General features: G+C 34.4%; 1 protein-coding gene across 5 annotated transcripts in view; it reads left to right on the top strand.

Moving 5' to 3' along the window:
• LOC101892253 (protein alan shepard) overlaps nt 1-13,976 on the top strand; it is a 708,170-nt gene that overhangs the window by 679,525 nt on the left and 14,669 nt on the right. For all 5 annotated transcript variants that reach the window (XM_059127478.1, XM_059127477.1, XM_059127476.1 and 2 more), the window contains 4 exons: nt 28-169; nt 299-672; nt 6,170-6,334; nt 6,835-7,007. In XM_059127478.1, the coding sequence (XP_058983461.1) occupies nt 28-169; nt 299-672; nt 6,170-6,334; nt 6,835-6,996 (843 nt within the window). In that variant the 3' untranslated portion in view covers nt 6,997-7,007. The remainder of the gene's footprint in view (nt 1-27; nt 170-298; nt 673-6,169; nt 6,335-6,834; nt 7,008-13,976) is intronic.

The raw sequence follows: 13,976 nt of genomic DNA, 5'->3' as shown, positions 1-13,976 counted from the left end.
GCCTCCACTCCACTCCTCCAACAACAGCAACAAGAACAGGATCCCACAAATTTGTACATTGCAAATTTGCCACCCAGCTTCAAAGAGACCGACCTGGAGGGCATGCTTTCGAAATATGGACAGGTGGTGTCAACAAGGATTCTACGTGATGCTCAAATGAACTCAAAGGGTAACTGTTGAATATTTTATTTCATATTTTTATTTAATTTTCGTTTTGTTATCACTCAACACCGAACAACAACAACAACAACAACAATTTTTTTTGACATATCTCTCATTCCCCCTTTCTCTCGCACAGGTGTTGGCTTTGCCCGCATGGAAAGCCGTGAAAAATGTGAACAAATCATTGCCATATTTAATGGCACAACTATTCCCGGTGCCAAAGATCCACTTCTAGTTAAATTTGCCGATGGTGGTCCCAAAAAGAAGAATCTCTTCAAAGCTCCCGACCAGACCGGACGAACGTGGCGCGATGTTTCAACCGAGGGCATTCAAGTCGCATACGATCCAAATGCCATGCAACAGAATGGTGTCAGCGTTAATATGGGCACACCCATCGGCGTACCGTACTCACGTTTCGGTGCACCCCAGGTGGGTGGCTATCCCATGCCTACCTCACCGTGGTATCCCGGCTATATGATGACACAGCCGATCACTCAGGTAGATGATCAGGTGAGTAAGGGGAGTGGTGGTTTACTGAATTATGAAAAATTTTAGTTTAAACGTAAACAAAACATTCTGCAGAGCTTTCTAATACAAATATGCTGTGGACATAAAACATTTAAAAGGCGAACTTTATGTGTAAAACTTTTAGAAGATATTTAAAAGGTGGAAAAAAAGGTGGACCATCACTGATCTTCTTTAAAACGTCTTATAAAGGCAGAAGAACCTAAAAAGCTCCTATAAAGACATTTGAACATTTGCAGATCTTACGTATGTAGGTAGAAAAATTTAAACAGATAATCTACAGATAAAAGAGATTTAACAAATTTAATAGAGATAGAAAACCTCTAGAAAAGCTTGGACAAATCTTTTGTAGATGAAAGAGCTTTAACACACCGTGTATAAATTGCATAGCCTCAATAGTTTTACTATAGACAGAAGAACTGCAAACGGGTCTTATAAAGTCTTCTATATATAGAAGATCTTCAAAGCGTCTTCTATCGATGAAAGCAGCTTTGACAGGTCTTCTGTACCAGAACTTCTGTAGAAAAATAGCTTTGAAAGGTATTCTTCTGGTACTATATCATGTCTTCTGTAGGCAGAAGAGCTTCAACAGATCTAGAGGGTCGAATAGCTTTAACAGTTATCTCTAAAAAGTCTTCTATAAATAAATGAGTTTTTTATATCTTCTATGGGTAAGAGATCTTTCCACCTCTTCTATAGATAGCAGAGCTTTTTAGCCCTTCTATAGATAGAAGAGACTTTAAGCTCCACCATAGATATAACATGTTTTCAGCCCTTCCATAGATATCAGACCTTTTCAGCTCATCTATAGATAGAAATGCTTTTTAGCACTTCCATAGGTAGATGAGCTTTTTAGCTCTAATATAGCTTATATCTGTACATATCAGAGGATTTCAGGTCTTATATAAAGGTAAAGTGCTTTGCCAGGTCGTATAATTATAGAAAAGCTTTAACAGGCATTCTTCTTTAGAAAAAAATAGCTATAAGAGGCCTTCAATTGATAGACGAGCTTTGAACGGTATTCTACAGGTAGAAGATCTATGACATGTCTTCTGTAAGCAGAAGATCTTCAACAGATCTTCTACAGGATGAATAGCTTTAAAAGGTCTTTTATAGACCAACAAGCTCTAATAAGTCTTCTGTGGGTAATCTCTTTTTTCAGGTCTGATACAGATAGAAAAGCTTTTTAACTCTTACATAGATAAAAGAGCTTTTCAGCTCTTCTATAGATGAAGAGCTTTTCAGCTCTTACATAGATGGAATAACTTTTCAGCTCATCTATCGATAGAAAAACTTTTTAACTCTTACATAGATAGAAAAGCTTTTCAGCTCTTATATATGTAAGAGTTTCAGGTCTTATATATCAGGTCTTATATATATTTGCCAGGTCGTATATTGATAGAAAAGCTTAAGCAAACATGATATTCATAAAAGAGCTTTGTCAGGTCTAATATAAATAGAAAATCTTTAAGAGATTTTCTATGCACAGATGTGCTCTAACAGATCTACTATAAATAAACAAATCGTCAAAAGCTTACAAGATCTTAATATAGAATAAGAACCTTTCAGTGTTTATATAGATTTAAGGGCTCTAACAGGTCTTAAAGTTACATAGTTATACAAGCTTTAAAGATATATAGATATTCAATACATAGAAGAGCTTTAACCCGTCTTCCATAGATCGAAAAAACTTTAAATGTATTTTACAGATAAATGAGCATTAACGGGTCTTCTTGAAAGAATAGCTTAAACAGTTTTTCTATAGATAGAAGAGGTACAGATAGATACTGAAAGGCTTTATACAGGGTTGCCCATATTCGACGGACCCATCTGGCAACGCCATAACTTTTGACAGAGATGTCACATCGCTTAATGACATACCGCGTTTGAAGCGTCAGCCCAAGCTGATTTTTACCATGAACCAATACACGCCACGCGAGCGCTCTGAAATAGTTGAAATTTACAAGAAGTTAATTGTGAAAACTCAACGAGCTTTTAAAACATTAAAAATGTGAGAAGTGCGCCTTCTAAGAACACCATTAATCGTTTATACGAAACATTTTCGACTGGTAAGGCTCTTTCTAATCCGAAGAGGCCATATAAAAGTCGACCAAGGCGATCGGCAGAGAATATCGCTGCCGTACGAGCCAGTGTTGAGAGGTCCCCAAGAACATCCCAAAAACGCCGTTCTCAGCAGTTGGACATGGCTCGGTCCACTTTACAACGGATTATTCGCATTGATTTGCATTTGTTCCCGTACAAAATTCAATTGACGCAAAGAATGTTGCCTGCGGACAAGCCTCGTCGATTGGACAAAGGTCCGTCGAATATGGGCAACCCTGTAAAAGCTTAAAATATCTTCTAGACATAAAAGTGGTTCAACTTGTCTTCTATAGGCAGAAGAGCTTCAACAGTCATTGTATGGATAGAAGACCATACACACGTCTTACATAAACGATAGATAGAACTCAAGCATATCTATATATATATATATATATATATATATATATATCGAAAATCTTGTTCGTGTCTTCTATAGATAGAAGTGCTTTAACAGGTATTTTATAGAGAGCATACCTTTCAGAGGTCTTCTGTAGACAGACTGTGGCTGTGACATGTCTTCTACAGGCAAAATAGTTTAACCGGCATTCTAGAGCCAGAAAATCGTTAACACATAATCTATGTTTGAAAGATCTTCAACGGGTCTTCTGTAGGTAATAGAGCTTCAACAGATCTTCTTTAGATTGAAAATGTTTACCAGGCCCAGAAATACAATTGGCCTTTTTGGGTAGAAGACTTTCTACAAAACTACATTTCTAGAAGGGTCTGAAGTACAATCAGAATTGAGCCGATATAGCCACATTTGACATGTAATTTAAATTTGATAGAAATATAACTACCTGTACGGAAACTCATTCTGGCTGCATGCCACAACCTCTGCAAATAATGTTTGATTAGAAATTTTCTATCACAAATTGTCTGTTCTGCAATGTTCCGTAAGAGGCGTGGATACCAAAAAAAACAATATTTTTTCAATAATACTGTTACACTGTGTTAAATACATATAATATATGAAATGCACAACATGGTCACTAAATTAAAATTAAATTCTCCATTGAAATATTCTAGGAATTTAATTAAAACTCTCAACAGTCTCATTAAAATCGTAGATATTCAAGGTTAGAATTCATTCAATTGGAAAATTGCAAATTTCCTTTTTGTTTACATTTTGTGACATTAGTTAGTTGTCATATGACACACACGATAACAGACACGTGTATATTTTTTTTTAGATAAAAGTGATAAGAACTTAATTAACATAAAATATTTTTAAAATTTTAACAATATATAATCATTAAATTCTAACATATACAGGGTGAGATAAAAAACTGCAACAAAATCAAAAACTATAATATTTACTTTTTTTAATTTTATTGAATGAAAGCGAAAAATTTCGGAAATAACATCAAATTTTATTATAAGTTTAGATTTGTTCGAATTGGTCACCTTTGGCACAAATTATGGCCTTCAAACGGCCAATGAAACCGTCACACGCTGCCCGAATGTTGCTCTGCGGTATTTTGGCCCATTCCGGGCGAAGCGATTGCTTGAGATGATCGACACATTGGTTTTTTTTTTTTTTTTTTTTTTTTTTTTTTTTTTGTTGCATTTGTTCTGATGCATCGATTAATACGAGTGGAGAGCGACCCACACCATCACCATGGCCGGCGCTTGAGTTCTGGTGGCCAATCGAGAAGGTGTACATTTTCAGCTGACACGGTCATTTTGTTTGTTTACAAACTGCTGGACAACGAATGTTTTCTCATCGGAGAAAACTAAATTCGGCAGTTCACCACTTTCGGCCAAGCGAAGCAAATCTTTAGCTCTTTTGAGTCTATTTTCTTTCCGTTGCGGTGTAAGTTCATGCACTTTTTGGAATTTCAATGGCCCTACTCCGAGCTCATTTTTCAATATATGCCGAATGGAATATTGCAATATGGTCAGCTCGCGAGCCATTTTTCGGCCACTGCGACGCGGGTTTCTATGAAGTCGCTACTTTACTTTTCGAACCATTTCTACTGATGTTGCTGTTTTCTTCCGCCCACTTCCTTGACGTCGGGCTACGCTACCAGTATCACGGTAACGAGCGATGGTACGAGACACAAAAGATTTATTTACTTTTAAATGCTGGAGTGCTCTAACGAAAACCATTTTTGGGTTTCCAGCCAAATATAAAGAAATCACACTATCACGCATGAATTCCATCCCGAATAACTTTTTTTTCTAGAAAATCTCACTAAAATGATTTTGTGCGCTTGTAAACAATATAATGAGCTGTCACTGGAATAATTTTAACAGCTGTCGGACTAGCGGCTTGGAAATGACAGCAGTCTGAAGTTAATTGCAGTTTATTCATCTCTCCCTGTATACTTTGTACTAGGGTTCATCATGAATATTTGGAGGAGTTACCTCCATAGAATGGTGGAGGGTATAAAAACGAGTTTTAGAATGTTGGGGTATGTTCACTGTTAGGTTAGGTTAAAGGATGCATGGTTTTTCGAACAATCACTGCACTCGGTGGCCTGTTGGTCTATTGTGTTCATCCTATTTGATGAAAGAGATTTATTTCAGAGAAGAGGAAAGAAGGTGAGGTAAGAAAATAGAGAAGATGGATAGAGTTAGAAGATAGGAATAAGAAAATTTTATAATTAGCGTATTGTATTTAGCCATTTCAGTATTCTGGCTAACTGAAGCATGGCTGGTGGTTCACATTCGGAGAAGGAGCACAAGTCGGGTAGAATTTACTTAGCCAAAGAGAGTTTCGGTTTCCTCCTCGTCCTGCAGTATTCGGTGTCGTATCTGCGGATAATCAAGCATGAACAGAAGATCCCAGCTCCCATTCTACTTTCCATCTTTAAACCATCGGTATAGACAGCTATACCGTTAAAAGGTGGTGTGTTCGAGTCCAGGTGTCCCTGTTTGGTATATGGATGTCCATTGATTCGAAACTTTGCCTTGTTGATATGTAATCACTGGTTATAGCCCGACCTCCTATATTCTCCACATACTAAAGAATGACAGAGTGCCCAAAGGACTGACTCGGCTCAATGGCGGAGTCAGGGCACATCTAGCAGCTTGTTCCTCTACAATGAGACTTAAAGGTTTTCAACATAGTTATCCATAAATATTCTTGAAAAAATACAAAAATTTCTGACTTAGGTCATTATGCGTCTCACCACTTAATATATTTACTTATCTCCAGTAGATCTATGCAAATAATTGATAACATTTGTCCATATGTTTAATTTACTTTTCAATTAATGAGCACATAATTATAATGCATAAATGATTTATGAATATTTAAGTTAATTACTTACATACTATTGTTATTGTTGTTGTTTATTTATATGTTTCTCCGACATGGATAATGCTCGTTACCGCACACAACCATACATACATACACACATACATATTGTGACAGTATGTGCAAATGGCCGCTGCTCCACAGTTAGGCGTTGCTTCCTATAAACCAGATGCTGTCAATCAAGTGCAACCACGTGGCATATCGATGATGGTTAGCGGCGACACAGGCGTTCCATATGGCACAATGATGCCCCAGTTGGCCACATTGCAAATTGGCAATTCGGTAAGTGGAGGGCAATAAATTTAAAAATACAATTGTTTGGATAATTAAACAGCAATTTATGTATGTAAATACATATATATATATGTATATATATATATATATATATATATATATATATATATATATATATATATATATATATATATATATATATATATATATATATATATATATATGTATATATATATATATATATATATATATATATATATATATGATGGAAATATTTACTTAATTAAAAAGAAAAAATGTAAAACATGAAAATTATGCCCCAAGTAGCTGTTGTTGTTGTTTTTTATTGTGGAAGTCCACAGTAAGAATATTTGTAAAAACAACTTACATATATATTAATTATAAAATATTTTATTTAATTTTCTTTATATCTTCTGTTGTTTTTATAAAAATAAAAAAAAAATCTTATTTTAATTTCCCCTCCTTCATTTGAAACCTTTTATATTTATTTGTATCTGTTTTTCTTCCTTGTGTTCTCTTCGTTTTAGAATTTCTCTCCATTACAGTATATTAGTCCAAGTTATCCATATTATGCACAACCTACAACAATTATACCAACAATGCAAATGACAGATTCTGAACAGGCTAGCACAGCTGCATCACCCGATGAGGCATATACGCAGTATCCACATGCAGCCGCTCCCAAATAGGTTTTCGCGAGGTGAGTGCGTCAGTGTGTTTGAATGGAATTTGTTTCCAAGAATTAACCCCATCAAAAAAAAAAACAAAACTAACATTTTTTTTCTTTTTTAATTAATTAATGTCATCTCGTTACACAAACACACATGAAACCCTTAATGATTTGTTGTTGTTCACATTTGCCAAATTCATTTTCCTAGAGATTTTATGCAATTGGATTTGTGTTGTTTTTGTGTTATATTTGTGTTTTTTTTTTTTTTTTTTTATTTTGTATGTTTTGATGTTGCTTCTTTAGATGGATATTTTTTTTCTTGTTTGCTAGTGTCATAATTACACACAGTTCTTTGTCAACAACAGCATATTTGCGATATGACACCTCCATACAAGTTTCATATATGGGGTTTTCCCAATCAGTTTTTCAATTTCGATATGTCAAAAGCTTTAAAAATTGTGAATATCTCTCTAAGAGAGTCTTCTACTCTTTACAAACCAAAAATATTACATTTTCTAATATTCAGGCGATAAGTCTAAAAAACTGGACATATATTGAAATATCAAATTATAGTTGTAGCAAAATCCTTTTGATCATTTTGGGACAGGAAAGTTAACATATCTCGATTTATATCTCATAAAAATATATAGAGATTTTCAACATTTACAAATTGGTGGTACCTAAAAATCAAATCATGGCTCAATTTAACATTGACATCGGTTTTACCTTTTAATTAAGACATGGCCCAGTTTACACATCATGTTAAAATCATAGTATTTTTTATATTTTGAATTTTATGGCATACTTTTAGGAGCTCCCTGATTTTTTTTTTTTAATTAAAAGGCACGCTACATTATATAAGCCATATACAAAACATTAGACACTAATACTATATATTAATATTAAATTTTAATTCAATAATTATATGTAGAGCCCAAAAGTATGCTATACAAATGACAAGGATTTATATGGAATAAGTTATTTTACGTATGACTCTACCCTGACGTGTAATCTGGGGCTGGATTCTTGTTCTATGAAAATATGAAATGAAAAATATTTCCTTTATAGAAGTTTTCATTTCACATTTTCATAGAACAAGAATTGAAGCCCTAGTCTGCAGAAGGTTAGTTAAAGCATGGTACAATGAAGAGAAGGTAGGTCAACTTTGAAAAAATTGCAAGTATAGAGGTCTACCTGTTTGGCTTGTAATGTCAGAACTAGTATCAAAACAATAAAAAATCAAACAACTTGTTGCATTTATTTTGAAAAAAATAATTGAAAACCGCGATAGTTGAATGAAAGGTCAACACTTCTTTTCAAAATCATGTACTATATATCTCTAAAGGATAATTTCGCTACAAAAACTCTAGATTTTGTCGATGCATACATTGAAATAAACATTCTGAAACCACCCGAATTTGAATTTTTTCTGAACAATTTTTTTGTTATTGCAAAGAAAACACATACATAAACAAATAAATATGACATATTAAGCCAAGAAAATAAAAAAATTAAAATCATATGGTAGTTCTGCGCTACTGTAATTCTATTTTACAGAATTACCCCCGTTTACTTTATACGGGGGCTATACGAAGACGTGGACCTGCATAAGTAATTTTTTGTCATAGGCTGTAGGACCTATTAAGATCTTCAAATACGAAATTTAAAACCAATCCGGCGAATAATGGGAGGAATCTTTATATGGGGGATATACGAAGACAGGAAACTGTGTACGAGATTTTTTTGTCATAGGCTGTAATACCCAATACGAAATTTAAAACAATTCGGATAAATAATATCGCTAAAATCATCAAAATAACGAATATCGGCTGGTACCGTTATACGGAGGCTATACGAACACGTGGACCTACACAGACAATTTTCTGTCATAGACTGTAGTATTCATTACGAACCTCAAATTCTAAATTTGAAATCGTTCCGGTAAATAATGTCTCTAAAATCATCAAAATACCCAATATTGGCAGCTACCGTTATATGGGGGCTATACGAAAACGTGAATCTACATGGCTCATTTTCTGTCTTAAGATGTAGTATCCATTATGAACATCAAAGACAAAATTGAGACAATTCCGGTAAATAATGTCGCTAAAATCATAAAAATACCGAATATCGGGGGGTACCGTTATATGGGGGCTATACGAAGACGTGGATATACATGGCTCAATTTCTGTCTTAGGATGTAGCATCCATTACGAACTTCAAATACCAAATTTGGAACAATTCCGGTAAATAATGTCGCTAAATTAATCACAATACCGCATATCGGGAGGTACCGTTATATGGGGGCTATACAAAGACGTGGAGCTACATGGCCCAATACTTTCAATACTGAAAGTCCTGCAGACATAATACACATTTGTGTAAAATTTTATCAACCTATTTCATTTCGTTCGGAAGCTAGAGTGATTTCCACAGGCGGACAGACGGATAGGCGGACGGACATTGATATATCGACATAGAATTTTATGCTGAACAAGAATATATATACTTGGGGTCTAAAATGTATATAAAATGTATATTTCAAACGGAATGACAAACTTAATATACCCTCCATACTATGGTGGTGGGTATAAAAAGGAGAACTACAATGAATTGAGATATTATCTTGTCATATTTAGCTACATAAATCATCTGGTCATCATAAATCATCGGAGAATGAATACAGATCGTTGGTAATTCGTTTTCCCATGGACCTTAGTCTCATACCGAAAAGCATTGGACAAAGGCAGAGCAGAGCTCTTGCTCGTCTTGACAGAGTCAGTCCACCAGATTTCGCCATGAAGATGAGCGACCTTGTTTTCTTCCGGGAGATTGTTGACTAAATTGATTTCGTCACGTTTAATCCCCTTTCATTCAGCCAGTTTTGTTGGACCTTCCCGGAGTAGTATTTCTCTATCCTACCCTCCTGCATGAATTTCATAATATAAATTTAGTGCTTTTAGGACTGCCTTACTGTCGCCATATATACATAGTTACCGGATCGTTCACTCATTTTGTTAGCCAATAGATCTATATTTTTTGGATAGCATAGATTTCTCCGCATGTCTAGTATGCGGATGTCTAGGGGCTAGAATTTCAAATGTGATATTATATGTATAAACGGAAGTTCCATACACCCTAAAATCACAGTGCCTCCATAAGGTTGGCTGCGCCACAGTTTCAGTTCCTTGAGTCTGAGAGACTTTGACTACCTGTTTCTCAACAAATAGACTTAAAAGATTTCAATGAAGTAGGGCGTCCAATAGGGCTAAGGTATCTTCCGAAATGTTAATGTAATCTCTAACGATGTTGAACTTCTAAGTGAGATTCGGACAGATATTTGACTCATATATCCATTGGATTATATGTGGATATAGTAAAGAACAATAAGTATCTCTTCCTTTCTTTCTTTGGCGCGTTCTTCGATATTCCTCTTCTAATTAAGTTGGTGGTCGAGAACATTACCGATATTTAGCTTCTAAAGGAAAGGCAGGGACAGCTTGACACCATCTAGCATTAGATGATCTGAGAGTTTTCGTTTGCAAGTGAAGTGAACAAGCTCTGCTTTAGCTGGGTTAAAACATATTCCGTTACTACGTGCCTTCTTTGATAGTTTAACAAGAGCTCCTTGCATTATAAGTGGCAGTGACTTGACTCCACAGAACCGGAATTTAGTTAATTTTGTGAATTCTTACGATTCTGAAAATCAGACTCACACACTCGATTAAGGGCCTTTAGATTTGAGTCAGTCCACGTGTCATCTTCACTTTTCACACTTCCAATAGACTTTTGGGATTTTTCAAAAGGACTTTACGGAATCAAGACGTTTCATTGATATTCTCTTGAAAATCTCACCAAGAATCGGTATTATTGCCGTTGACGCATGTTGTTAAGTGTCAGTCGCCTACTTAGCTCTAAGAAGGCTTTCGATTCTGACAATCAGTCTCACATATTCGATTAAGTGCCACTAGATCTGAGTAAGTCCACATGTCATCTTCACGTTTTATTCTTCTAATGGATTTGGGATTTTTCAAAAGGACTTGACGGAATGTATACATCCCCCATACGATAAAGCCAATACATGACTCAATCAATTTTTTTTTTTTTGAAATCAATGTTTCTTAATATAAAATTTCTTTAAATCAAAGTCAACATGCTTGAAAATATGTTTATAGGGAGACATTTGTAGATTATATTCTAATATAACCATTCGTCCATATCTTTTTTTTTAGTGCATGTGATGTTCGTAGTTTTTTTGTTACCTAGATGAATTGACATTATAATTTGCCATTAAACTCTAGCATAACTAAAAAATGCATTAATTAATAATTTTAATTGCTAAAAAAAACTTGGTGTTATTATATTTATTTTTAATCACAGATATTCTATTAATTGCTATAGACAATCAACATTGTCACCAGCAACTATTTTTAGATATTCTTTGCAAACAAAAACTACAAATTATTTTTAAAAATAGCCAAAAAAGCGAACTGTGTGTAATTTACTAGTTTTTTTTTTCCGTTTTTTTTTTTGTTTCCACTTCATTTCAATGTTGCTTTTTTTTTTTGTCTTTTATTTTTCTATTCGTTAAATGCTATTCATAACCATCAATCGTGTCATCACATTTTTGTGCGCTGCTAGTGCCTGCCTGCTTTGCCTGCCTGTTTGCTTAAAATCTGTTCATCACAAAATGATTTTTTTTTAGTGTACATTATAACAAATTGAAAAAAAAAACAATGAATTTGAACCAAGAACCTATTTAAATATTAGAGGACATTATCACAAAAGAAACACTCATTAATCATTTGATACGTTTATCGTAAACTTGTAGTTTTATATGCATTCAAATCAATTGGTTAGACTTTTTGCAATAATACTTAAAACGAGTAAAAAACATTAAGTTCTGCCAGGCCGAACTTTTAATACCCTTCACCATTGGTAAATTAAACATCTAAAAGTATCTGAATTCAAACGTGTTCCACTTTAAACTAAAAATACCAGTGAGACCGTTTGGGTAATGTTGTTAAACTTTTCAAAAAACCATAAAGTAAATCGGTAGGTATCGTTATATATCCGATATAGGAAAACATGGACCTAAATATTCAATGTTCTGTCACCGGAGCTAGAACCCATTATGAACAACAAATACCAATTTTTAGACAAATTCGTGGAAAAATGTGGCAAAAATCATAAAAATATCGAGAGGTACCGTTATATGGGGGCTATACCAAAATGTAGATATATATATACTTTGTTCTGTAACCGGAGCTAGAAGCCATTACGAACTACAAACACCAATTTTTAGACAAACCCGTGGAAAAATGTGGCAAAAATCATCAAAGTACCGAATATTGAGAGGTACCGGTATATGGGGGCTATACAAACGTGGACCTATACATACAATGTTTCGCCACCATAGCTAGAACCCATTATGACCTATACGCAATACAAATTGTCCTGCCAAATTTTGAAGCTCTACGTTAAAATAATTCAGACGCTGAGCTCTTGTTCTTTGAAAATTTGCAATGAAATATATTTTCATATGACTTTTCTTTTCTTGATAAAATGTTTCATTTCATATTCTCATATTCTCCCAAGTTATTAGGTTGGTAGTAAACAAAAAAACACTAACATAGTTTCTGGAATTGCCACGATGCATACATCTAATTAGTATGGATACAAACCCAAAAAATGGTAGCGTAGCATACTTTTAGATGGCATTTATATTGGGAGAATGGCGTTCTGACGTCCCATAGCAGTTGGCATCATCAACTTTGTCCAAAGATATGCTGTCGTTATAGATTAATAAATGGCCATTTCGTTGGTTCTACATCGAATCTGTTATTAGTCTAAAGAAGCCAGACATTAATTAGTTTTGACGAACTACTGAGACTTACTGGGAATATATGGTGTTATTTGGGCCGAAATGTCAAAATAATACTTGCTTTCCAATTTTTACGGTCTTGGCCAAACTATAAACTTGTATTTGCTTTCAGCTTTACCTGCCAAAATTGCAACCTTTCTGAAAAATTCATTTTTTTTGGGGATTATGGGTTTTGATTAAATCGCCAAAAAGCCTGTATATATTAGTGTCATTCTTATTCCCGGAATGCATCCAGTTATTCAAACACCCACAAAGAAAATTCTTCAGAAAATTGATATGAGAGACTTTTTTCGTGTAACGGATCAAATTTAAACTCTAGCTAAAACTATGTATAAATAAGCAATAACACTCTTAAGGAGCAAGTACAAGCTTGAAGTCATGGCTAGGCATATAAATGTCAAATTATAATGGAAAACGACGGCAGGATTTTAGTGTCGTTCTGTAATCCCTTTATGAATTGTCAACAAATATGCATAGCCATGACTTCAAGCTTCTTATGTATTTACACCTTTATGTCTTTTCTACAGATTTAAGACTTCGCTTCTATAAGTAAGCCTGTGGCCAGATGATCTTCTACTGGCATTTTATGAATCGAAGATCTTTTTTAAGCTTTCTGTAGATTAGTCATCTATAAAACTCTCCGTTATATATCGAGTTTCTTCTACATGTAATATTTTGTTTTCGTTTCGTTTTCGAGTTGTGCCGATAACAGACATATACAGAAAATGTCCTATGACGGACCAGAAATTTATTTCATAACCATTTCGAAGGAGCTTAACTAGAAAAAATAGATCTTTTATATAAAATGTACATAAAATATAAAAAAGACTACTTTGGAGGAAAGAAGGACAAGACATTTACAGGTCTAATATCTGACATTAAGTTTCCGTAGTTATACAGAAAATGTCCTATTTATTTCATAATTTTTCAGTTCATTTTCAGTTAAGCTCAACTAGAAATAAGAATAGATCTACCAAGTTTGGAAATGTCAGAAAATTTTATATTTTGGAGGTGGCCAAACCCACTACAGGGTAAGTCCCTGCTATGAGTGAAGATAGAAGACATTCTTGTGACCTCGTATTGGTTTTTGAATAGATGATGAAACTTACTCTGCT

This window comes from Musca domestica, unplaced genomic scaffold (assembly GCF_030504385.1).
Source record: "Musca domestica strain aabys unplaced genomic scaffold, Musca_domestica.polishedcontigs.V.1.1 45, whole genome shotgun sequence".
NCBI lineage: Eukaryota > Metazoa > Arthropoda > Insecta > Diptera > Muscidae > Musca > Musca domestica.
Note: the sequence above shows the minus strand (reverse complement) of the source record. Positions and strands in the feature narration are given on the sequence as shown.